The sequence below is a fragment of the Balaenoptera borealis genome (genome assembly GCF_965194805.1).
Source record: "Balaenoptera borealis genome assembly, chromosome: 16".
In the NCBI taxonomy this organism is placed as follows: Eukaryota; Metazoa; Chordata; class Mammalia; order Artiodactyla; family Balaenopteridae; genus Balaenoptera; species Balaenoptera borealis.
In genome coordinates this window covers 73,616,661-73,642,779 of record NC_138872.1, presented here as the reverse complement: position 1 = coordinate 73,642,779, position 26,119 = coordinate 73,616,661, and the positions used below count along the sequence as shown (strand labels likewise).

General features: G+C 42.1%; 1 protein-coding gene across 4 annotated transcripts; it reads left to right on the top strand.

Moving 5' to 3' along the window:
• Positions 1 to 460: 460 nt before the first annotated feature.
• On the top strand, positions 461 to 25,783 carry PSPH (phosphoserine phosphatase). 4 transcript variants are annotated; one of them, XM_082358685.1, is made up of 7 exons: positions 557 to 1,005; positions 6,150 to 6,282; positions 20,210 to 20,368; positions 21,268 to 21,402; positions 21,872 to 22,017; positions 23,023 to 23,171; positions 25,281 to 25,783. In XM_082358685.1, the coding sequence occupies exons 3-7, from the start codon at positions 20,229 to 20,231 to the stop codon at positions 25,386 to 25,388; spliced, it is 678 nt and encodes a 225-aa protein (XP_082214811.1). In that variant the 5' UTR covers positions 557 to 1,005; positions 6,150 to 6,282; positions 20,210 to 20,228; the 3' UTR covers positions 25,389 to 25,783. The 4 variants fall into 4 exon arrangements, with proteins under 4 accessions (XP_082214813.1, XP_082214812.1, XP_082214811.1 ...); XM_082358684.1 differs by having other exon boundaries at positions 558 to 1,005; positions 6,228 to 6,282; XM_082358687.1 differs by lacking the exon at positions 21,268 to 21,402 and having other exon boundaries at positions 461 to 1,005; positions 6,228 to 6,282.
• Positions 25,784 to 26,119: the final 336 nt, after the last annotated feature.

The following is a 26,119-nucleotide window of genomic DNA, read 5'->3' as shown; positions in this document are numbered from 1 at the left end:
AGGCACATGTGACCACGGAGCATCAGGACTTTTGTTTCTGGATAGAATTGTGTTTTTTGAGGGGTCCTGTAGCAAAGGGCAGGGGTGCTGTGACCGAGCGAGTCTTGCTCCAGCAATTGCATCCCCTCTGCCTGAATGACCAGTTTTGGAAGGAGCCTGCAGACGTGACTGTCAGTATCTGAGGTTTCAGGTTGTGTTTTAGGGTAGGACCTCACTGCCCAGCTCCAGCCAGCTGTACCCAAAAGTAAATGTTTGGGGGCAATCACTCTAATTTATTGTAGTCAACATAAAAGTAGCTGGGCAAGTGACACCTAGAAGAAAATAAGATGACAAAAAAAAAAAAAGTGTGCAAAGACTCATTTCGTCACTCACGGTTTTTCGCATTTGTGAATGTATGTAGTTTTTGAAGTTCTCTTGGGACCTGCATTCCTACAACAGCATAAAGCCAAACGTGGATTTCAAAAAAGTTCCCTAAGGGGCTTTCGTGAATTGCAAAATCAGTGCAGAGGTCCCTCGCTTCTCTCACGTACTCTTATCCCAAGTGGTGGTGGCGGTGGGGAGCGCTTGGGTAGCACGCGAGCTCTTTTGTTCCTCCTCCGCAAAGTGGAGGTGGTGTGACCCGAGGCTTTGCGGGATAGCGTCCACCGCGGAGTTCAAGTCTAGGTCCGCCAGCGCTGAGCCCCCGGAGGGAGGAGGGGGCGGGCTCAGGGAGTCCCTCCTTCGGGGGCGGGGCCAAGGGCTTCTTCGCTGCCCGGCCCTGCAGAGCGGAGGTCTGCAGGCTCTAGTTTAGTAAAGCGCATGCAAACCCGGCCAGAAGCCACCGCACTTATCAGCAGATCTCATGATTGTTTGGTAAAGGCTCTGCGGGTCTACGCAGGTCACCTCCCTCGGAACTCCGCGACTCCACGTCGGAGCCAGCCCTCGGCCCCCCTGCAGTCGGACGGTTACAGCCGCGGGAGACCTGGAGGCGGTGGCAGCGGCCCAGGAACTAGCAGCAGCGCCCGGGTAAGTCTGGGCATGTGTTTATCTCTCCGTGTGCCCAACTTTCTGATTACCGGTCTGCCTGTCCTACACCCAGGGCCTCTGTGATTCTACATTTATTTTCCTTAATCGGGATAGATAAAATATTTCATGGGATTCCAAGGCTTTTTTTTCATCCGTTTACTTTTGAATGGTTTTCACTTGTTTTATCCCACTGCTGCCTGTTACCAAACAGCATGAATGAATGATGCAATCCTACATAGGGGAATCATCAGTACAAGAGTAGGAAAATCTCCAGAATTTAGAGTTGCAGTGTCTGACTTCATCAACTTCTTTACCATTGGAATTAGAATTTTAAATATGTACTTACCAGATACATTGTTGTAAAGGTAGAGCTTCAAGCTGGGAATTAAATAAATAATTCTTCTATTAATTAAACTTATGTACTATGTTTTCTTTATATGTGACTTGGACGTTGTGTTTACTCTTTAAATATTTGACTGACCGGTATTGGAATGAGGATCAGGGAAGAAAAATTAAATCCAGGATTTCTACATGTTATTACAACTGCCTGGTGTGTTTGCAATATAATGATAATAGTCCTGTCACTTTCATGTTGGGAAGCAAAGTAGTCTGGACGTTTTAAGTTTTCAGTTTATTTGATACATGCCTAATAACTTTTTTTAAGCTAACGTTTTATTGATGTATAATTTAATGCAATAATATGCACCCATTTTACGTGTACATTTTGATGAATTTTGACAATGTTGTACACACTTATAATCACCACCACAATAAAACACTTCCATCACCCTTAAGTTTTGTAGGGCCTCTTTGCAGTCAGATCCCCCCACTTCTAGCCCTACTGGCCTGATTTTTGTCATAATAGCATTTGTTTGTATTTTCTAGGGTTTCATATAAACAGAATCATATTGTACGTACTCTTTTGTGTCTGGCTTCTTCTGGTCAGTATAATGTTTTCTATATTTATTCATGTTACAGCGTCATTAGTAATTCATATCTTTTTATTGCCGAGTAGTGTTCTATTCTAGGGACGTAACACACTGTTTATCCATTTATCTGTTGGTGGTCATTCTAGTTTTGGGCTATCATGAATAAAGCTGCTTTGAATATGTTTTTTGTTTTCTTGTTTTTTTACATACATTTACTTATTTATTTATTTATTGGCCACACCGCACGGCACGTGGGATCTTAGTTCCCCGACCATGGATCAAACCCATGTCCCCTGTACTGGAAGTGTGGAATCTTCACCACCGGACCACCAGGGAAGTCCCATCCCTTAGCTGCTTCTTTTTTTTTAATACATACTTTTAATTAATTAATTAATTTTTGCCTGTGTTGGGTCTTCCTTGCTGCTCGCAGACTTTCTCTAGTTGCAGCGAGTGGGGGCTACTCTTTGTTGCGATGCGCGGGCTTCTCATTGCGGTGGCTTCTCTTGTTGAGGAGCACAGGGCTCTAGGCACTCGGGCTTCGGTAGTTGTGGTTCACGGGCTTAGTTGCTCCGTGGCATGTGGGATCTTCCCAGACCAGGGCTCGAACCCATGTCCCCTGCATTGGCAGGCGGATTTTTTTTTGTTTTTTAAAATTTTAATGGACATACTTTTATAATTCTTTATTTATTTATTTTATTTTTGGCTGTGTTGGGTCTTCGTTTCTGTACGAGGGCTTTCGCCAGTTGCGGCAAGCGGGGGCCACTCTTCATCGCGGTCCGCGGGCCTCTCACTATCGTGGCCTCTCCTGTTGCGGAGCACAGGCTCCAGACGCGCAGGCTCAGTAGTTGTGGCTCACGGGCCTAGTTGCTCCGCGGCATGTGGGATCTTCCCAGACCAGGGCTCGAACCCGTGTCCCCTGCATTGGCAGGCAGATTCTCAACCACTGCGCCACCAGGGAAGCCCCGGCAGGCGGATTCTTAACCACTGCGCCACCAGGGAAGTCCCCTGAATATGTTTTCATTTCACTTGAATAAATCTCCAGGAGTGGGATTGCTGACTCTTACGGTAGATAAATGTTTAGTTTCGTAAGGAACTGCCAAACTGTTTTCCAAAGTGGTTGTACCATTTTACATCCCCACCAGAAATGTATAAGAGTTCCAGTTGTTCCATGTCCTCACCAATACATGGTATTGTCAGTCTTTTTTATTTTTGTTATTCTTCTTTTGAGTTTATTTGCACATCTTTTTTGAAATGTCTATTGCTTATATTTTAATGGGTTGTTTGTTTTATTGAGTTGTAAGAGTTCTTTATTCTAGATACAAGTGCTCTATCAAATATATGTATTGTGAATATTTTCTCCCATTCTGCGACTTGCCTTTTTTTCCCTTTCTTTCTCCCCCCACCACCCTCCATAATGGTGTCTTTTGAAAAGCAGAAGTTTTTAATTTTTTCCTTTTATTATTCATGCTATTTGGGGTTTATTTGAGAAAATTTTGCCTACCTTAAGGTTGTTCTATTAGTGTCTATTGCTGCATAATAAATTATCCCAAAACTCAGCAGCTTAAAATGACAAACGTTTATTTTCTCTCTGTGGGTCAGAAATCTGGGAGCAGCTTAGCTGGGTGGTTCTGGTTTAGGGTCTCTTAAGAGGTTGCAGTTGGCCAAGGTCGACTTATCTGAACACTTTATTGGGGGAGGATCTGCTTCCTAGAGCACTCACCTGGTTATTGGCAGGATTCAGTTCCTTGAGGGTTGTTGGACTGAGGTCCTCAGTTCCTCACTGGCTGTTTGCTGGATGTTCCCTCAGTTCTGCCACATGGGCCTCTCATTGGGCAGCTACCAACATGGTAGCTGCCTTCCCCCAGAGCAAGGAGTGGGGGTGCTGGGGCAAGATGGAAGCCACATTCCTTTTTTTTTTCTTTTTTTGAGATTAACTCACTTTATTTTATTACTTTATTTTATTTTTTGGCCTCACTGTGTGGCTTGCAGGATCTTAGTTCCCCGACCAGGGATTGAACCCAGGCCCCAGCAGTGAAAGTGCCGAGTCCTAACCACTGGACTGCCAGGGAATTCCCCGAGATTAACTCACTTAAAAAAACCCACTTTTATAATATTTTCTAGTTAGAAGTAATTATGGATTCACAGAAGGCTGCAAAGAAATATACAGGGAAATCTCATGCATTCCTCCTTCCCCCAGGTCCCTTCCCCCGAAGACAACATCCCAAGGAACTGACATTGGCACAATCCATAGAGCTTGTTCAGACCTCACAGTTATACACACACTCATTTGTGTCAGTCTAATTTTGCAAGTGATATCCTATCACCTCTGCCTCACTCTATTCACTGGAAGAGAGTCACTATACCCAGCTCACTCTCAAGGGTAGGGGGTTACAGATGGGTTGGGATAGCAGGAAGTCGGTTCACTAGGTTTTTTGGATTTTTTGTTTTTTGGCCTCGCTGTGTGGCTTGCGGGATCTTAGTTCCCTGACCAGGGATGGAACCTAGGCCCCCCTGCAGTGGAAGCACAGAGTCCTAAACATTGGCCCACCAGGGAATTCCCACTAGGGGCCATTTTAGAGGCTGCCTACCACAGGTGTGCAGTTTTCCTCCTGTGTTTTAGAAGTCTTATAGTTTTAGCTTTTGTGTTTAGGTCTTGATTCATTTGGAGTTAATTTTTGGCATTGGACTACAAGTTAGGGAAGAATATACATTTCAAGATTTCTATATTTTATTAAAACTACCAGGTAGGATTTCAATATAATAACGATCAGAGTCTTGTCATTTTCATGCTGGTGAAACAAGGGACGTCTTAAATTTTCACATGATCTAATACATGCCCAATTAAAAAAAAAAAAAAGGCCAGTAGCAAAGTATGAATTCTAAATTAGAAGAGAAATAGAGCGGGCCTTTATAGTTAAACCAATGGATCAAAGGAGAAAGAATAAACTCTATTAAAGAAGCAAATTGGAAATATTCCTTTTCTTGTCCTGCCATTCCTGGCAGTGGGTTCTCCTTAAGAACAGCAGCTTCCGGGGAGGGTCGCTAGGGTGCAGCTCTCGCGGGCCTGCAGGGGAGTGGGATTCAGAACACCTGCAGAAGCCAGCCATGCTCAGCAGAGTGGGAAAGAAACGCTAGACTTGCATGCTCAGGTACGAAGCTTTGAGTACACTTTGTACTCTTCCTCCTTCACGGGAGTATTATGCTGTGTGACTCCGCTGAGAGAAGGGTACACCGAACCCTTTCTGAGTTCAGTGAGGACCGTATTCGAACCTTCCAAATGATTTGTTTCCATTCTAGCTTCCTTCCTTTGTCAACCTCTACTTTGCTTTTTCTTGCTGCTTGTTCTTAACTATTTCTTTGTATCTCTTTTTTTCTTCTGAGATTTAGCACCTTTATCCACTTTTTTTTTTTTTTTTTTTTTTTTGCTGCTTTGGGTTTTCGTTGCTGCGTGCAGGCTTCCTCTAGCTGTGGCAAGCGGGGGCTACTCTTCGTTGCGGTGCTCGGGCTTCTCATTGCGGTGGCTTGTTGTGGAGCATGGGCTCTAGGCGTGTATGCTTCAGTAGTTGTGGCTCGAGGGGTCTAGAGCGCAGGCTCAGTAGTAGTGGCACACGGCCTTAGTTGCTCCGTGGCATGTGGGGTCTTCCCGGACCAGGGCTCGAACCCGTGTCCCCTGCATTGGCAGGTGGATTCTTAACCACTGTGCCACCAGGGAAGTCCCTATCCACTTCTATTTACAGTTTAAATGATGAGGATTATAATTTGAAGTTGTTGGCTTCGTTCCCTTGTTATTGGGCAGCAGGACTCCTCCGTGACTGTTCTTGGAATGTTGTTGACTTTCCTCATTTTGAAGAAAGCAGGGACCATTTTGTAGAGCCTGTAATGGACCTGTGTTGGCTTCTCTGTATTTGTATTGTGTTTTCCCAGTAGATCCTCTTTCCCTTTCTCTCTCCTTCTTTGAGCCTTGCTAATCAGGTGTAGGTGATTTCCTATCAGACTCGAAGCTTTTGCAGAATTAAAGCCACAGAAGAGTGTTTCCTCCTCTGCATGCTTCAAGGAGACAGACGTGAAGGGTTTCCCAGGGGAAGCAGTCTTAGGAGACTTTGCAGCTGACCCTCCTTTGTACCGGTCCTGCCAGGAGGGACAGTGAAGCTAGACGGTCTCCTCTTTCTTCTCCTGTGTCTGGACCTTGACGTTCATGTCCCTGTTTTTTTCTAGGCTCTCGCTCTTGCAGAACTCACAAGATCTCTCTTAAAGAAATCTGTAGTCAGAACTTTATGCTGTGTTTTTATTCAGGAAAGAAGCAGGAAGAGAAGAGTATTGTCTCCTAGGAATCCAGCCCTGGAGAAACGTGAGTCCAATTTGTCTTCTGTTTTCATTGTCATTGTTGTATATTTATCAGTTAACAGTTTAATATTCACTGAATAAAAAAAAATTTCCTGTTGTAACCTATGTGGCATGCTTAAAAATCTCAGGTTCCCCGAAGAATAGCTGTTCTTTTTTATCATAAAATATACTATAATGCATTGACCAGAAACCATAGTCCTAGTTGCAGGAAGGCTCTTTGACGCTCCTCTGATTCAGAAACCTCTCAGCCTCCACTGGGCATTGTTTCACTGCTTGGAGGGCCCCAAACAGACTCATCCCAAAGACCAAAGCCACCCCAGGTGACGCCCGTCTAAGCCCAGGAAGCTTTGCTCTGTCGGCTTCCTCAACCTCTGTACCAGCTTATATTTGTTCTTACACAGGTGAAGGTAAGAGGTCAATCCCAGCAAAAGGGGAAGTTGGTGAAGGTGATCTTAGATGCCTCTTGCGAGATACTTAGATGGAAAAGTTGGAAGAGAGTTTGGATGAGCAAGTTTTTCTCCTTTTATCTAAAACCAGACCTCCTAAGGTTGGCCATGAAGGAAAACTTGTTTTTGTACTTTTGGAGCTGGGGGTGAGGAGGGGTTGTCAGCTGTGGCTTCTTTACCAGTTGGCCCTCTGCTTTCCCAAGATGGACCTGCTTGAGGTCGGGTGGGCAGGAGTCCTGTCCTGAGACACAGAAGGCAGTGGTCCAGTGGTCGGGACCAGGCCTGGGAGCTGCCATGTCTAAGCACAGACCTTTCCACCAGGATTTCTTCCACCCCCGTCCTGTCCCCCTTCCTTGCAAGGGCCAGATGTGAGAGATCCAGAGTCCATTCTCCAGCAACGATTTTTCTAATGTACACAATTCACTTTGAAGCAACTGAACTTACTCAGCAGATTTCCCCTCTGTCCCCTGGAGCTATGAGAATTTTGACTTTGTATGAATCATGAGTCACTCCTGGTGGAGACAATGAAAAAAAGAGGGAACCAGAAGTGAACAAGGAGGCAGAGCATTTTACAGTGCGGGTTGGGAAGCGCTAAAGGAAGCTGAATTTGTTCTGCAGTCTAAGCAGGGGATTGAAACCCATGTAAGCTGAGGGGTGGAGGGCATATCCCCTGGCACGAGCATTTAGTGGGCAAAGTTAGGGTCATATAATCCAGCTCCATCTGCTAGGGAGGGCATGAAGAAAGAATCAGTCTTCCATGTAACTTCAATGTAATGTTTGTGTATGGCTGTTAGCATAACTGGCACCATCATGGACCCTTACAGTTTCTCCTGTCCTTCCGCTGACCCTACCCAGGACTGTACTGTGCAGTGACTCACTTCTCTGTCATCAAGGGCTTTGTAGTTAATAGACATTGTTTAATAATCATTAGGACCAGGTAGCCTCTATGCTCTGTTAGTCCCCAAACAATGATGAAAACCCTCCCCTGATGTATTGCCGGCACCCACGAGACTACTTACCCATTCATAAATCTTGGCTTGGGAGTGCACGCCCTGTTTCCAAGCGCCTACTCCCAAGCACTATAAAATTGTCCCAATGGCCCCTGGGTGGTGGGAAGTGCAGCTGCGAATGCTTCTGGATTGTTGTCCACCCAATCCAGATCCCACCCTCTGAGTAAGTTACCTGTGATAAACCGATCCATTGATTATACAGAGCTGCCTGCCTCATTTTTTGGTCTCAAGATGCCTTCTCAGTTTGGTGGGCACTTTTCATTCCCTCTGTCCTCCAATAGTTTGTCTCAAAAATCCTGTCTTTGGAATCAAAATCTGTCTTTGGAACCACAGTGCAACCCAGGATGCAGGTGTCAGCAATTCTGAGTCATAAGTCAGGACTAATGTTCATCTGGCTCTGTGAAAATCAGTCCTCACTTTATTTGAGGAAATGTACATTTCCTTTCATATTTGACGCTCATGATCTGGTTGAAGCTATTGCTGATATCAGTGGTTGGAAAGAGGCTAAAGGTGCTGGCTTTTCAAATGTGAGCAATAATGATTTGTCTGATCATCCCAACGAGACTGGGAACCTCTTGAAGATGGTGCCCATTCTGCATTTCCCAGGACTTGTGCGAGGCACAGAGAGGCACTGTGGATTGGCTTCATCTTCTTACATCTTTGAGGCTTCAGGAGCCTGTCAGTCATTCTCAGGAGTCTTGCCCATTCTCCATTATTTGTGTTGCCTCCTGTACATTCTTTTTTTTTTAATTTTTAAATTTTATTTTATTTATTTTTTTCTACAGCAGGTTCTTACTAGTCATCAGTTTTATACACATCAGTGTATACATGTCAATCCCAATCGCCCAATTCATCACACCACCATCCCCACCCCCCCGCGGCTTTCCCCCCTTGGTGTCCATACGTTTGTTCTCTACATCTGTGTCTCAACTTCTGCCCTGCAAACTGGTTCATCTGTACCATTTTTCTAGGTTCCACATACATGCATTAATATACAATATTTGTTTTTCTCTTTCTGACTTAACTTCACTCTGTATGACGGTCTCTAGATCCATCCACGTCTCAACAAATGACCCAATTTCATTCCTTTTTATGGCTGAGTAATATTCCATTGTATATATGTACCACATCTTCTTTATCCATTCGTCTGTCGATGGGCATTTAGATTACTTCCATGACCTGACTATTGTAAATAGTCCTGCAATGAACATTGGGGTGCATGTGTCTTTTTGAATTATGGTTTTCTCTGGGTATATGCCCAGTAGTGGGATTGCTGGATCATATGGTAGTTCTATTTTTAGTTTTCTAAGGAACCTCCATACTGTTCTCCATAGTGGCTGTATCAATTTACATTCCCACCAACAGTGCAAGAGGGTTCCCTTTTCTCCACACCCTCTCCAGCATTTGTTGTTTGTAGATTTTCTGATGATGCCCATTCTAACTGGTGTGAGGTGATACCTCATTGTAGTTTTTTTTGTTTTGTTTTGTTTTGTTTTGTTTTTTCATTGTAGTTTTGATTTGCATTTCTCTAATAATTAGTGATGGTGAGCAGCTTTTCATGTGCTTCTCAGCCATCTGTATGTCTTCTTTGGAGAAATGTCTATTTAGGTCTTCTGCCCACTTTTGGATTGGGTTGTTTGTTTCTTTAATATTGAGCTAAATGAGCTGTTTATATATTTTGGAGATTAATCCTTTGTCCGTTGATTCGTTTGCAAATACTTTCTCCCATTCTGAGGGTTGTCTTTTTGTCTTGTTTATGGTTTCCTTTGCTGTGCAAAAGCTTTTAAGTTTCATTAGGTCCCATTTGTTTATTTTTGTTTTTATTTCCATTACTCTAAGAGGTGGATCACAAAAGATCTTGCTGTAATTTATGTCAAAGAGTGTCTTTCCTATGTTTTCCTCTAAGAGTTTTATAGTGTCTGGTCTTACATTTAGGTCTCTAATCCATTTTGAGTTTATTTTTGTGTATGGTGTTAGGGAGTGTTCTAATTTCATTCTTTTACATGTAGCTGTCCAGTTTTCCCAGCACCACTTATTGAAGAGACTGTCTTTTCTCCATTGTATATCCTTGCCTCCTTTTTCATAGATTAGTTGACCATAGGTGTGTGGGTTTATCTCTGGGCTTTCTATCTTGTTCCATTGATCTGTGTTTCTGTTTTTGTGCCAGTACATATTGTCTTGATTACTGTAGCTTTGTAGTATAGTCTGAAGTCAGGGAGTCTGATTCCTCCAGCTCCGTTTTTTCCCTCAAGACTGCTTTGGCTATTCGGGGTCTTTTGTGTCTCCATACAAATTTAAAGATTTTTTGTTCTAGTTCCGTAAAATTGCCATTGGTAATTTGATAGGGATTGCATTGAATCTGTAGATTGCTTTGGGTAGTATAGTCATTTTCACAGTGTTGATTCTTCCAATCCAAGAACATGGTATATCTCTCCATCTGTTGGTATCATCTTTAATTTCTTTCATCAGTGTCTTATAGTTTTCTGCATACAGGTCTTTTGTCTTCCTAGGTAGGTTTATTCCTAGGTATTTTATTCTTTTTGTTGCAATGGTAAATGGGAGTGTTTCCTTAATTTCTCTTTCGGATTTTTCATCATTAGTGTATAGGAATGCAAGAGATTTCTTGCATTAATTTTGTATCCTGCAACTTTACCAAATTCATTGATTAGCTCTAGTAGTTTTCTGGTGGCATTTTTAGGATTCTCTATGTATAGTATGTCATCTGCAAACAGTGACAGTTTTACTTCTTCTTTTCCAATTTGTATTCCTTTTATTTCTTTTTCTTATCTGATTGCCGTGGCTAGGACTTCCAAAACTATGTTGAATAATAGTGGTGAGAGTGGACATCCTTGTCTTGTTCCTGATCTTAGAGGAAATTCTTTCAGTTTTTCACCATTGAGAATGATGTTTGCTGTGGGTTTGTTGTATATTACCTTTATTATGTTGAGGTAGGTTCCGCCTATGCCCACTTTTTGGAGAGTTTTTATCATAAATGGGTGTTGGATTTTGTCAAAAGCTCTTTCTGCATCTATTGAGTTGATCATATGGTTTTTATTCTTCAATTTGTTAATATGGTGTATCACATTGATTGATTTGCGTATATTGAAGAATCCTTGCATCCCTGGGGTAAATCCCACTTGATCATGGTGTATGATCCTTTTAATGTGTTGCTGGATTCTGTTTGCTAGTATTTTGTTGAGGATTTTTGCATCTATATTCATCAGTGATATTGGTCTGTAATTTTCTTTTGTTGTAGTATCTTTGTCTGGTTTTGGTATCAGGGTGATGGTGGCCTCATAGAATGAGTTTGGGAGTGTTCCTTCCTCTGCAATTTTTTGGAAGAGTTTGAGAAGGATGGGTGTTAGCTCTTCTCTAAATGTTTGATAGAAATCACCTGTAAAGCCATCTGGTCCTGGACTTTTGTTTGTTGGAAGATTTTTAATTACAGTTTCAATTTCATTACTTGTGATTGGTCTGTTCATATTTTCTATTTCTTCCTGGTTCAGTCTTGGAAGGTTATACCTTTCTAAGAATTTGTCCATTTCTTCCAGGTTGTCCATTTTGCTGGCATAGAGTTGCTTGTAGTAGTCTCTTAGGATGCTTTGTATTTCTGCGGTGTCTGTTGTAACTTCTCCTTTTTCATTTCTAATTTTATTGATTTGAGTCCTCTCCCTCTTTTTCTTGATGGGTCTGACTAATGTTTTATCAATTTTGTTTATCTTCTCAAAGAACCAGCTTTTAGTTTTATTGATCTTTGCTATCGTTTTCTTTGTTTCTATGTCATTTATTTCTGCTCTGATCTTTATGATTTCTTTCCTTCTGCTCACTTTGGGTTTTGTTTGTTCTTCTTTCTCTAGTTCCTTTAGATGTAAGGTTAGATTGTTTATTTGAGACTTTTCTTGTTTCTCAAGGTAGGCTTGTATAGCTATAAACCTCCCTCTTAGAACTGCTTTTGCTGCATCCCATAGGTTTTGGATCGTTGTGTTTTCATTATCATTTGTCTCTAGGTATCTTTTGATTTCCTCTTTGATTTCTTCAGTGATCTCTTGGTTATTTAGTAACGTATTGTTTAACCTCCATGTGTTTGTGTTTTTTACGTTTTTTCCCCTGTAATTCATTTCTAATCTCATAGCGTTGTGGTCAGAAAAGATGCTTGATATGATTTCAATTTTCTTAAATTTACTGAGGCTTGACTTGTGACCCAAGATGTGATCTATCCTGGAGAATGTTCCATGCGCACTTGAGAAGAAAGTGTAATCTGCTGTTTTTGGATGGAATGGCCTATAAATATCAATTAAATCTATCTGGTCTATTGTGTCATTTAAAGCTTCTGTTTCCTTATTTATTTTCATTTTGGATGATCTGTCCATTGGTGTAAGTGAGGTGTTAAAGTCCCCCACTATTATTGTGTTACTGTCGATTTCCTCTTTTATAGCTGTTAGCAGTTGCCTTATGTATTGAGGTGCTCCTATGTTGGGTGCATATATATTTATAATTGTTATATCTTCTTCTTGGATTGATCCCTTGAGCATTATGTAGTGTCCTTCCTTGTCTCTTGTAACATTCTTTATTTTAAAGTCTATTTTATCTGATATGAGTATGGCTACTCCAGCTTTCTTTTGAGTTCCATGTGCATGGAATATCTTTTTCCATTCCCTCACTTTCAGTCTGTATGTGTTCCTAGGTCTGAAGTGGATCTCTTGTATACCGCATATATATGGGTCTTGTTTTTGTATCCATTCAGCAAGCCTGTGTCTTTTGGTTGGAGCATTTAATCCATTCACGTTTAAGGTAATTATTGATATGTATGTTCCTATGACCATTTTCTTAATTGTTTTGTTTTTGTAGGTCCGTTTCTTCTCTTGTGTTTCCCACTTAGAGAAGTTCCTTTAGCATTTGTTGTAGAGCTGGTTTGGTGGTGCTGAATTCTCTTAGCTTTTGCTTGTCTGTAAAGCTTTTGATTTCTCCATCGAATCTGAATGAGATCCTTGCCGGGTAGAGTGATCTTGGTTGTAGGTTCTTCGCTTTCATCACTTTAAGTATATCATGCCACTCCCTTCTGGCTTGTAGAGTTTCTGCTGAGAAATCAGCTGTTAACCTTATGGGAATTCCCTTGCATGTTATTTGTCATTTTTCCCTTGCTGCTTTCAATAATTTTTCTTTGTCTTTAATTTTTGCCAGTTTGATTACTATGTGTCTCGGTGTGTTTCTCTTTGGGTTTATCCTGTACAGGACTCTCTGAGCTTCCTGGACTTGGGTGGCTATTTCCTTTCCCATGTTAGGGAAGTTTTCGACTATAGTCTCTTCAAATATTTTCTTGGGTCCTTTCTCTTCTCCTTCTGGGACCCCTATAATGCGAATGTTGTTGCGTTTAATATTGTCCCAGAGGTCTCTTAAGCTATCTTCATTTCTTTTCATTCTTTTTTCTTTATTCTGTTCCACAGCAGTGAATTCCACCATTCTGTCTTCCAGGTCGCTTATCCGTTCTTCTGCCTCAGTTATGCTGCTATTGATTCCTTCTAGTGTAGTTTTCATTTCAGTTATTGTATTGTTCATCTCTGTTTGTCTGTTCTTTAATTCTTCTAGGTCTTTGTTAAACATTTCCTGCATCTTCTCGATCTTTGCCTCCATTCTTTTCCCAAGGTCCTGGATCATCTTCACTATCATTATTCTGAATTCCTTTTCTGGAAGGTTGCCTATCTCCCCTTCATTTAGTTGTTTTTCTGGGGTTTTATCTTGTTCCTTCATCTGGTACATAGCCCTCTGCCTTTTCATGTTGTCTGTCTTTCTGTGAATGTCGCCTCCTGTACATTCTTATAAGGTTCTTTAGCTTATCCCATTTATCTCATTTTAGGTCCTCTAACATCATTTGTTTGTCTGTTGCTGGCTTTCTCTCCATTTACAAATGGCTTATTCTCCATGCTCAGTGGAACTGCACTGCATTAAGCACTGCTTCGCTGCTGATAGACTTCTCTCTTCTACGCTTTTATAGTGAGCCTGCTTAGCCATGTAATATTAGGTTAATTCCCTCTGGACCAGAGCCAAGTGGGTGTTTCTGAGGCACAGAGAGTGGGATATGGAGCTCCTTGGAGTTCGCTGGCTTGGTGGGAATTTGACAGTTTATGAAACCTGTTTCTATCTGCTGGTCTCCCAAAGAATGGGCAGACTTCCTTCTTTCACTATTTCTCTAATAATTAACGATGTTGAGAATCTTTTCATGTGCCTGTTGGCCATATGTATGTCATCTTTGGAGGACAGTCTGCATTTTTGCTGAAAGTCTTTGACATTTCCTGGGTCCACGTTACTTTCTTCCTTCCTTCCTTCCTTCCTCCCTCTCTCCCTGCCTCCCTCCCTTTCTTTCTTTCGCTGTGTTGGGTTTTCATTGATGCGCACGGGGTTTCTCTAGTTTCATCATTGCAGTGTGTGGGCTTCTCATTGTGGTGGCTTCTCTTGTTGTGGAGCACAGGTTCTAGGTGCGCGGACTCAGTAGTTGTGGCACACAGGCTTAGTTGCTCCCGTAGCATGTGGCATCTTCCCGGACCGGGGGTCAAGCCCGTGTCCCCTGCATTGGCAGGCAGATTCTTAACTACTGCACCACCAGGGAAGTCCCCACGTTACATTCTTAACAATGTCTGATCTTATTTAATTCTGCTTAATTTATCCACCTCTTTTATGTTGTCTCTGTGCATTTGAGACCCAAGTTTCAGTTCTTTGGCCATCATTTAGGAGCTGTATGACTTTGGGTAAAGCATTTAACTTCCTTATACCTCTATTAGTTAATCTGTGAAATGGATGTATTAATATTGTTCCTGCAGAAAGGCATGGGACTAGCCCTAGGTAATGACTTTGAGTTTCCTTCCAACTTCAGAATATATGATATTGATTCTGTTTCTCTGTTATAGCCATCATTGCTTGTTAAGGATTTTAATTTTAGGGTAATAGCACACTAAATTGGAATTGTTTTAGTGAGAATAGTAATCTACTCAATTCTGTGTTCTCAGTAACTGCTTAGATTCAGCTCTAATTCATGAAACATTTAATTTTAGCACCCACTGTGCTGGAAACAGAAAGATAATTCAGTCAAGGTTCCTACCCTGAAGGAACTCACATTCTAGGAAGGGAATGGGAGTGATTAATTAATTCTCTGAGGGGGTTTTGAAGGAGCTAGTACAGGGAAAATAATTTGATCTGAACCTTGAAGAATAAATAGGGATTTTCCCATTAGACATGAGTAATTAGATAATTTCAGGCAGAGGGAACAGCATCTGCAAAGGTACAGAGAACTAAAAAATCATGACATGTTTAAGGAACAAGAAGTCCTCTGTATTCCTTGAGCATAAGGTGTGGGTGTGTGTATGTGAGTGTATGTGGGGGGAGAAGAGCAATGGGGAATAGATTGGTGAAATAGGATTCATATCATGAATGGCATAAATGAATAGCAGAGACATTTTGTTAATTTATATGCTAATGATGAGGAATGGATGAGCAAGGGCATCATGAGGTCTGATGTGATTAACCTGATTTGATTCTTCAGTCCTTAGCAGCCAAACCTGAACACAGGCAGGCACAGCAGTATAGTTAAAATTTAAGTGCAAATGACTATGTTAAAAAAAAAGTCTTTACCTTTAAAAAATACATACTGAAATATTTTTGTATGAAATGATATGATTTGCTTTGAGATAAATCAGATTTATCTCAAAGGTGGAAGTGTGTGGGTGTGAGATTGCGATTTGTAATAAACATATATTTGGTCCTGTCCTATTTCTGGCACAGAGCTCCTAAAACCCTTGGAATTTCCTGTGATGAGAGGGATAAAGATGTCTCTTATGTTAATGAGGTGACTTTTGGACCCACCTAAGGATGGGGGCTGTTTGCCATGAGAGCCAACCATGTGATTAGAGGGTTGGAACTTTTGGTCCCACTGCCCTGACCTCTGGGGAGGCAAGAGAGGCCGGAGGCTGAGCTTAGTCAGCAGTGACCAATGATTTAATCAATTATGCCCTTGTAAAGAGTCCTCCATAAAAACCGAAAAGGACGGGGCTCGAAGAACTTCTAGGTTGGTGAACACATGGAAATTTGGGGAGAACGGCATGCCTGGAGAGGGCATGGAAGCTCCATGCCCCTTTCCACATACCTTGCCCTGTACATTTCTTTCATCTGCTGTTCCTGAGTTATATCCTTTTAGAATAAATCTAGTAAAGTTCTGTGAGTCACTCTAAAAAATTAATTAAACCCAAGGAGGGGGTTGTTGGAACCTCCAGTCTATAGCAGGTCAGTCAGAAGCACAGGTGATAATCTGGACTTGTGGACTTGTGACTGGCATCTGAAATGTGTGTGTGTGTGTGTGTGTATGTGTGTCAGGGGTGGAGTGGGGTCAGTCTTGTGGGACTGAACCCTTGACCTGTGGAATCTGATGCTCTTCCTATGGGTAGCTAGTGTTGGAATTGAGTTGAAATGTAGGATACCCTGCTGGTGTCCAAGAATTGCTTGGTAGTGTGGGAGCCCTACCCTCCCAATGTTGGAATTGGGGTGCAGAACCTTTTATAGTGGGGTTGATGAAGCAAGATTTGCTATGATTGTTGAAGCAGGATGATAAATACATGGAGTTCATGTATTCATACTTTCTATTTTTGTATGCATTTGAAATTTGCCACAATAAAAAGTTAAAAAAATGGTTAGTTGTGGGTATGTAATTCACCATTTTATCATTTATTTATTCATTCAACCTTCAGAATTAATTGAGCATCTACTCAAAAGAAGTTCAAAACAATAGGTGTTTTGGAAAATTTTGGATCTTAGTATAAAGAGCTTGCAATCCAAGAGTGGAGGTGCTATGTACATAAATGAATTTAAGATAAGTTGGAATATTATGAATTCCATATCTTAAAAAAACAGATCTACATGAAGTACTGTGGAAGTTCTGGGGAGAGATTTTTTTCCAGCTCAGGGGAATCAGGGAAGACTTAATAGTGAAGATGGCATTTGAGCTTTATTCATTCACTTAATTCAACCGATATTACTGAGTCCTACTGTGTGCCAAATACTGTTCTCAGTCCTAAGGATCCAACAGTGAACAAAGCTGATAAAGATCCTACGCTTGTGAAATTGACATCCTAATGGGAACAGATAGACAACACATAATAAACATAAGTTTTATCGTGTGTTAGAAGATGAGAGATGTTACAGAAAAAAGAAGTAAGGCATCGTGAGGGAGGTTAGTAATGTTGGGGGTAAGGTTAGGGAGGGAGGGTTACAGTGGTAAACAGGGTGGTCAGGTTGACATTTGGGCAAACTCTTGCCAAGGGAATTGGCCAAGTGGATAGTCACGTGAAGAGCCTTCCCTCCGAGGGCACAGCTGGAGCAAAGGCCCTAAGTGGGAAGTCTGCCTGGTGTATTTGCAGAGCAGCAGGAGGACCAGCGAGGCTGGAGCAGAGTGAACGAGGGGGAGAGGAGTTGAAAATGAGGCCAGAGAAGTAATGGGGAGGGTATGGTGGTGGTGGTGCCAGAGTTGGGGGGCAGACCTTCTAGGTAATCATAAGAACTTTGGTTTTTACTTTTAGTAAAATGAGGAGCCAGTGAAGGATTTTGAGCCAGAAGTGTAGCATGATTTGCTTATAGCTTACAGTGATTCTCTGGCTGTTATGTCGAGAGCAAATACTGGGGTGGGGACCTTTTAGGAGGCTTTTGGTATAATCTTGCCAAGAAACATTGGTGTCTCAAGCTAGAACGATAGCAGTGGATGTGGTGAGAAGTGGTCATATTTTAGTTAGAGCTTAAAGGCAGAACCAACAGCATTTCCTGGAAGATTGGATGTGGGATTTGAGAGAAAGAGAAATGTCAAGGGTGACTAAAGAATGGAGTTGCCATTAAGGGAGAGAAGGAAGGCTGCAAGAATGATAGTTTTCTGGGGGGAGGGAAGAGCGGGAGTTCAGTTTTGGGCATGCTAAGTTTGGGATGTTTACCAAACATCTGAGTGGAAGTCAGGTAGGTAGTTGGAGTTTAGAGTTTGGGAGAGAAAACTGAGCTGCAGGTGTACATTTGGGAGTTACTGTCATAGAGACAGCATTTAAAGCCATGAGCCTAGATGAATTAATTCATCTAGGGAGTGAGTATAGGTAGAGAAGACCAAGGACGGACCATGGGCCATTGCAACATTAAGAGAACAGAAGAGAACCGACCAGCAAAGGAGCTTAGCCTCAAAGAGCCGATGAACTGTGAACCTGGGAAGTCAGTCCTCTAAGTTGAGGGATCAGCTTGAACAAGAGCTTGATGCTGGGGGAAAAAACAGATTGTTGATAACCAGTAGCAGATGTGTTTAGTATTCATGTTTTTTAGGAATAGTTTTCTGTTGAATGGAGACTTATTCACATTTAGGTTGATAATGTTAGTGCAGAGTTTAAGATTCTATTATCTAACTGGATTCATTAATTTACCCTCCCTTGCCTATTTTTATTGGGTCTCTAATGAAACTCACATTTCCTGTTTGGAGTACTCTCTTGTAAGGGGTCAAACAAGGATCAACAATTTTTTTTGGTAAAGGACCAGATAGTAAATATCTCAGGCTTTGCAGGCTGTACAGTCTCTGATGCAGCTACTCAACTTGTCTGTTGTAGTGGGGAAGCTGCTATAGACACATAAACGATGAACATGGCTGTGTTCCAATAACACTTTATTTCGGACACTGAATTTTGAATTTTATGTAATTTTCATGTTTCACGAAATATTATTCTTCTATTTTTTCCAGCTACTTAAAAGGTAAAAAAGTCATTCTTCGTAGGCTGTACAAAGATAAGTGGCAGGCTGGATTTGGCCTACTGGCTGTAGTTTGCTGACCCCTGGCTTAAAAGATTTTTTTTTTCAGGTCAACTTTGAACCAGATCATTCTGCCAAATGCATTGGTTTTATTTATTTATTTATTTATTTATTTATTTATTTATTTATTTGTGGCTGTGTTGGGTCTTCGTTGCTGTGTGTGGGCTTTCTCTAGTTTTGGTGAGTGGGGGTTACTCTTTGTTGCGGTGCGCGGGCTTTTCATTGTCGTGGCTCCTCTTGTTGCGGAGCATGGGCTCTAGGCGCTCAGGCTTCAGTAGTTGTGGCATGTGGGCTCAGTAGTTGTGGCTTGCGGGCTCAGTAGTTGTGGCTTGCGGGCTCTAGAGCTCAGGCTCAGTAGTTGTGGCACATGGGCTTAGTTGCTCTGCGGCATATGGGATCTTCCCAGTCCAGGGCTCGAACCCATGTCCCTTGCATTGACAGGCAGATTCTTAACCACTGCACCACCAGGGAAGCCCCAAATGCATTGGTTTGAAATCAGTTACAAAGTGGGTTGGCCAGACTCCTTTGAGTCTGTTTTCAGCCACTGTTTATGCTGATTTGCATTGTCCGTGTGGCGTTGTACATGACATATTAGTCTCTTTGATGGGTGAGTGGTCTGGGTGACCTCTAGGATCTAGTTCACGTCCACGATTCTAGTCCAGTGATTTTCTTAAAAAAGAAAAAAAAGAAAGAAAGAAATACTCAAAATTCTTTTGAAACTATCCTCCATAGCTTCGGCAGCACTGTGGTCTCCCAGAGTTTCTTCCCATGACCTCTCCCTCTCATTTTCCTTCTCAGGCTCCTGACTTGAATGTCCTGTTCCTGCGCTCTGTCCTCAGGCCTCTTCTTTCTCCCTTTTTCCACTCTCCCTGGTGACTTCCATCAGTCTGTGACTTCAGTTACCACCTCTGCACCAGAGACTAACACGTGTGTGTGTAGCTCTGACTTCTCTTCTGAGGTGGAAAGCAAGGTTTCCCGTTAGCTAGAAGTTAAAATCCAAACTCCTTAGCCCGGCCCGCACTAACTCCCCGTGCACTGCCTGGCAGCTGGACTGGGCTGTTGGGCAGCTTTCAGCACGTCATCCATCCTTGGGCTGCGTTGCCTTTGCCCTTGCTCTTCCCTCTGCCAACATTACCCTCTCTCCTTGCTGCCGTCTCCCTCCCTGCTAATTCCCAGCACACCCCAAATTGATACCCTGCCCTTTGAGAACCCACTCAGAGGGCCACTTACTCTGCAAGATTCAGCTTAATGCCTGTACTTCTTGGAAGCCCTGTTTCATAGGCAAGGTTCAACATTTCCTCTGTGTGCTCACGGTAACTTATGCACATTTCCATTGTAGCCCTTGCCTTATTGCTCTGTTAGGTCAAAAGTCCTTGAATACTGGTTGAACATCAAATATATTTATAAGTTGGTACCTTCACTAGACAATTCTTGGGAGCAGAGTTTGGGTCCCACTAATCTTTGTAACCCCAGAGCCTGACATTTAGAAGATGCTTAATTTGTGTTAAAAAAAAAAAAAAATGAATGACTCCATGAGGACATGCTTATATGGGCTACACTGACTTGGATACAAATTAAAATATATTGACAGTCGTAGGCAAAATTAGAACTTTTTATGACTCTATTTTATGTCTTTAACTATATTTATCTTTTTCTGTTGTAGGAGGAAAATTCTTCCCAAGATGGTCTCCCATTCAGAGCTGAGGAAACTTTTCTGTTCAGCTGATGCAGTGTGCTTTGATGTTGACAGCACAGTCATCAGGGAAGAAGGAATTGATGAGCTGGCCAAATTCTGTGGAGTTGAGGATGCTGTGTCAGAAATGTAAGAACAGTATTTATTCACCTTACGAAATGATAAAGAATTGCAAAAGAAGAGTGACTTTTGGATGACATGCAGGACCAGAGCCACAATTCCCTGATCTTAGTCCCTGCCTATGAAACATGGGCACTAGGCTTTTTCCTCCGCCACTGAGAGCTGAATTTGGTAATGTACATCATCCAACCATCCATTTATACAAATATTTATGGCAAAAAAATATATGGTTGCCTCTGACAAACACATATGGATGACATACTCTTAGCTTGGTCAGGGGAATGATGACGATAAGTAACCAAAGAAGATGACCTGGGGGGTCTCCAGGGGTCCAGTGCTTTGTGTCATGGTTGAAAGTGTGGCCTTAGTGGTTTGCTAGAAAGCTAGTTATGGTTCAGAGTCTCTTCATGGGTGCCTGGATGAGAGTCCCTCCCTCCCTCCTGCCCCCCCCTGTGCCGCCTGCAGTCACTAGGTCATGGACCATTTCATGTTCAGCTTCCTTTGATGCAAGAGTACCTGGCCTCTGGTTTCTTTCTTGGTTTACAAACGCTCACAGCTTCCAAGGCAGGTACCTGTGGATAGTATATGTGGTTTTCTTAGCTCACTGGAGGGTGTATTTGTGGATGCAAAGGATAAAGGATTCTCTTTACTGATGTCTTTTGCACCTTGGTATCGTTTGCTCTGCAAAATAGACTTAGGCTATTTTGGCTTCAAAATATTAACGTGATTCTCAAGCAAACCTTCAATAGTTTATCCCAGGCCTCACTCACTCCCATGGCCACGTACCACGTCTGTTGTACGGTGGGGCACCTTCCTTGTGCGTGGACCTTGTGAGGAGCTGGGGAGGGTAGACGTGTAAACTTCGAAGACAGCACTTGGCTGGCCTGATTTTTGGGTCTTCCTCCTAGGACACGGCGAGCCATGGGCGGGGCAGTGCCTTTCAAGGCTGCCCTCACAGAGCGCTTAGCTCTGATCCAGCCCTCCAGGGAACAGGTGCAAAGGCTCATAGCAGAGCACCCACCACACCTGACCCCCGGCATAAGGTAAGGGGCTCCCTGGTCTGGGTACACTGTCTCCCTATCAGCACCTGCATTTGGGGGCACGTCCTCCTGAGGGTATCTCACCATTACTTTAGAGCTCCCTTCTTTGTGGTTCCTTCGGTACTTGTATATGGTCTTGTCTGCTAGTTGGTCCTGCCCACGTCTGCCCTCCCTCTCTCCCCACGGAGAGCCCAAGCCTCCTCTTCTTCTTGTGTTTCTGGGTCCATGGGCAGAATAGAGTTGTGGAATGGTTTCCTAAAGCGGTCAAGCCCCACCCACTAATTTCTAAGTGCTTTTAGAAAAACATATATGAAACATTAATTCATTAGGCAATATACCTCGTCTGATGTACCTTGGGCAAATGCATCTGGAGAAAAAAATATATTTGAGTTTCCTTTTCATGTTTCATGTTTTCTCTTTTATATTAATCAGCATTTGGTATTTTATATGTTTTTTGTTTTTATTTTTTCAGGGAGCTAGTAAGTCGCCTACAAGAGCGAAATGTTCAGGTTTTTCTAATATCTGGAGGCTTTAGGAGCATTGTGGAACATGTTGCTTCAAAGCTCAACATCCCACCAACCAATGTCTTTGCCAACAGGCTGAAATTCTACTTTAATGGTAAGTCTTTAATAGTAACGTTTTCTCCTTCTTATCAGTTTTAGTGTTCAGTATCCTAGGAAATGTCTGTTGGAACGCAGCTCAAGCAAGGTGGCATCAGAGTTAAATGCTGCGATAAAGGATTCTCTTTATGATGTCTTTTGCACCTTGGTATCGTTTGCCCTGCAAAATAGACTTAGGTCATCATCTCTCCTACCTTCAGTGTCCATATAATCATCTATCTGTATATAAATGTCTGTACTTAGTAACATGTTAGTTCCTATGTAACCCACGTGACTTATTCTGTTATGCATCATATTTCAGTTCTATGAAAGCTCTCATGTATCTGAATCAATTTAGACTCAGGAAGGAGAGTTAATTTGTGAGCAAGTCGCTGCACTTTAGCTGCCTTTGGAGGCACCTCCTGGCCCCTCTCTGGACCATCACAGAGCCACAGCTGTAGTTTTCTGTCATCTCAAGATGTCTCCAGTTATGTCAAGGGGTGGCTGACATTCTTAAAACCAAATAATATTAATTAAAAAAAAATTAAATGTGTTAATAGAATACTTTTTAAGGGTCTATAGATAGAAATCATTAAAAAAAAAGTAGAGATAAGTGTGGTAATTACTGTAAGAATGGAAATAATCCATCAAATATAAATTGTAATCTCTTCTTAGATGAAATTGTATATTAACATGTTTTAAATTAGTATATTACTATTTCATGGTGTTCTGCCACCTCAACAAGTTTTGAGAATTATGACACTGGAAGCTTAGAGGATAAAATTAATTTACCCCAAGATATTTATCATCTAAAGGAGTAACCTTGACAAGAGGTATTTGTAATTTAAAAGCAAAGCTTGTTCATTCTGAGGAATAAGTGTGGAAGTCCAGGCTGTGTCACTTTACTGAAGGCCGTTTTTAGCCTTGTGAGTGACATGAAGGTGAGGCTATCATCTATGCAAAAGGCTGGCCCTACTGATACAATCCTGTGGATCTTTAACACTGTTTTAATGGCTCTTTTAAGGTGAATATGCAGGTTTTGATGAGATGCAGCCAACAGCCGAATCTGGTGGGAAAGGAAAAGTTATTAAACTTTTAAAGGAAAAATTTCATTTTAAGAAAATAGTCATGATTGGAGATGGAGCCACAGACATGGAAGCCTGTCCTCCTGCTGTATGTATTAAGTGTACTAATTTTTTTGCGGTTGTACTTTTACTGTTGACAGCTGACTTAGAACTCAGTACAATTTGTGAGAGTTAAACAAAAACCTGTATCAGCCTAAAATAAAAAACCAAAATAAATAAAACAAATTCAATCTCAATATATTAATTGGCTTTTTGCAAACCTAAGGAAGGTTGCAAATAAGGAGCTTAAAAACCTTTTAAAACTTCCAAAGACCCCTTGTCCCTGGAGGATGGCTGCCACCTCTTAGCCCAAGTACGTGCTCAACAAGGTTTGGCTTCATTTCCACAAATAATGCAGCTCTTATACTATAACCAAAATTTTAATGTTGTTTTATATTTGATAAACTATTTCCTCATACGTTATCTCATTTAATCCTCATAACAGCCCTGTGAGGTAAAAGTATTATCTTCTCCTTTTTACTGATCAGGGAACTGAGGCTCAGGGAGGTTTGATACCACGCCCATATTAAAGCATTTTATTCTTCTGAATTAACATTGTTTTCTGAGACTAACAGGAAACAAGTGCTATAGAGCCAATATCTTATCTATCACATGTCCATTTCACGTATGACTTTGACTATATTGTCTTGTTCTAACTTAAGAAAAACTGAACCAAAAATACAGTGGTGAACGTTTTACTACCTAGTTTCCTGAGTTCTAAAAATAGCATCTTTCTCTGTCAATGATTAAGCATTCGTGGTTAAAGAATCTTTTGGGATCCTTCTAACACTACTTGAGTCAGTTCGAGATAACACATTCTTAGATGATTTATAGCCAATGTTGGGGTTGACTAAGTAGTGAACGCCGGGCTAGTTGAATGAGTACAAGGCATAAAATGCAGGGTTCTCTCAAGGGGCCCCCGATCCCGGTGTCCAGAAAGAGCAAACTTACAAATTCCAGATGACCCTACCAGTCAGAAAATGATACAGCCTGACTGAGCCAAGAGAAAGTGGTGTGCGTGCAGGTGTGTGGCCCTGGAAGGTGGTCAGAGGAACCTGTGCCCTAAAGGACGGTTAGCAGCCTGCATGCGGAGGCCTGGCAGGACTTGGCGGGGTGGGTGTGTGTGGAACTTCTAGAGGGAGGGGAAGCAGCAGAGCACAGTATGTACTAGCATGGTCCTAGGCACGAGTGAGCTTTCTCTTCAGCAAGAGAAGACGACCCCACATACCAGGCACTCTGGTGTTACCTTTGGGTCCTGGGAAGCCCTGGAAGGCTTCTGGACCGAGAAGGAACAAGTCAGTGTGTTAGGACAGCTGAGTTGGTGCTGGCATGCAGAAAGGTCTGCAACAGAGGCAGGGAGCTCAGTTAGAAGGAGGCTAAATTTAACTAGAAGGTAAGCATCTAGTTATTCCCCCCCCCCCCCCCCCTTGTATGGTATGAAAATAAAAATGAAGACAAAGGTCAAGTAAGAGAATTTTGTACTTCTAAATTCGTGTATATTGTGTCTGTAGCCTGGCAGAAAAAGAGAAAATACCATTTAAAAAGATCATTGACTAAAAGAAGGTATCACTGAGCAGAAATTAATGAAACAGTGTAACTTTAAATAATTCTACCAGTGGAAAGTAGAGTGCTGCTAACATACTCTGGGGTTGTCATCTCCTTCAGCCCAGAATCACACGCCCTCCTGGGAGGGAGGTCCCTCAGTTTCACCCAGGACGCCAGCCGGGAGATACCTGCTCTGGTCCTGATTCCAGGCCCCGGGCATTTCCACGGCACCACAGGCTTTTCTCTGATCTTCTTTCTCTGAAATTGTCTGGCCTGGATGTGATTGCCACCTAGTTTAGAACTCAGATGTTTACCGCCTGGTGTGGTTTTATTTTTGTAAGCAATTGTCTTGGTTTTAAGAGGGCTTCAGTTCTCCTGAAGCCCGCAATGTCCAGCTGAATGCATCTGCAGCAGTGGTGGTCAGACTCATTCATTCTTGGGGCAGGAGGGGGGAAGGAGGCTCCCAGGGAGCTGGGGAGGGAGGTGCCCCAGGTGAGGCTGGGCTCACCTCTCTTTACACAGAGTTTATTCTTTTAAACAACACTTACTGCCCTAGGCTGCTGCTGTATCTTTCTCTCTCTTTTAAACTATTTCCCTTTTGTTCTCTTCTTAGGATGTTTTCATTGGATTTGGAGGAAATGTGATCAGGCAACAAGTAAAGGACAACTCGGAATGGTACATCACTGATTTTGTAGAGCTTTTGGGAGAACTGGAAGAATAAGATCCGTTTTTATACAGTTCATAACAACTTCAGGTTAATTTTTAAAAGTTATACAGTTTGATACTGTTTGCTTCCAATTGCATATTAGGACTTAATATATAAATTTAGTACTGATTATCTGTACTTCCAAGTAAACTATAGTTAGGGCTCCTAGAACATTGTGGTTCGGTTTTGTTTTTTTTTTTTAACTGTAGTTCTGGTATTATTATGACCATTTAATTACCTGGAGAGTTTTATAATTTGAATTCTTTATGTATTTTCCTAGCTATATTTTATTTGAAGCCTTTTGAAGGTGGATAGTAAACACCTTCATTATTGGAAATATGGATTAGGCAGCTTTAAGTGAAATTGGTTTTCCCTTTATATATAAATAAAAGTTTATCCACATATCAGAACAGATTTGTAGAATTTTTTTTTTTTTTTCTTTTGAGCCACACCACGCAGCTTGTGGGATCCTAGTTCCCCAACCAGGGGTTGGACCCAGGTACTCAGCAGTGAAAGCACGGAGTCCTAACCACTGGACCGCCAGAAAATTCCCGATTTGTAGAATTTTTAATTCTGCCTATCATGTATTTCAGTATCCAGTATTTCAAGTATTTAAGTATTTGAGTAGAAACGACCTCTGGGCAAGGAACCAAGGAGTCGAGACCCTCCTGAGCACAGGGCAGAGTGCTTGTCACAGTGAATCCACCACTCAGCCCCCGCCACTGAGGGAAGCGCTGGGCCAGAGG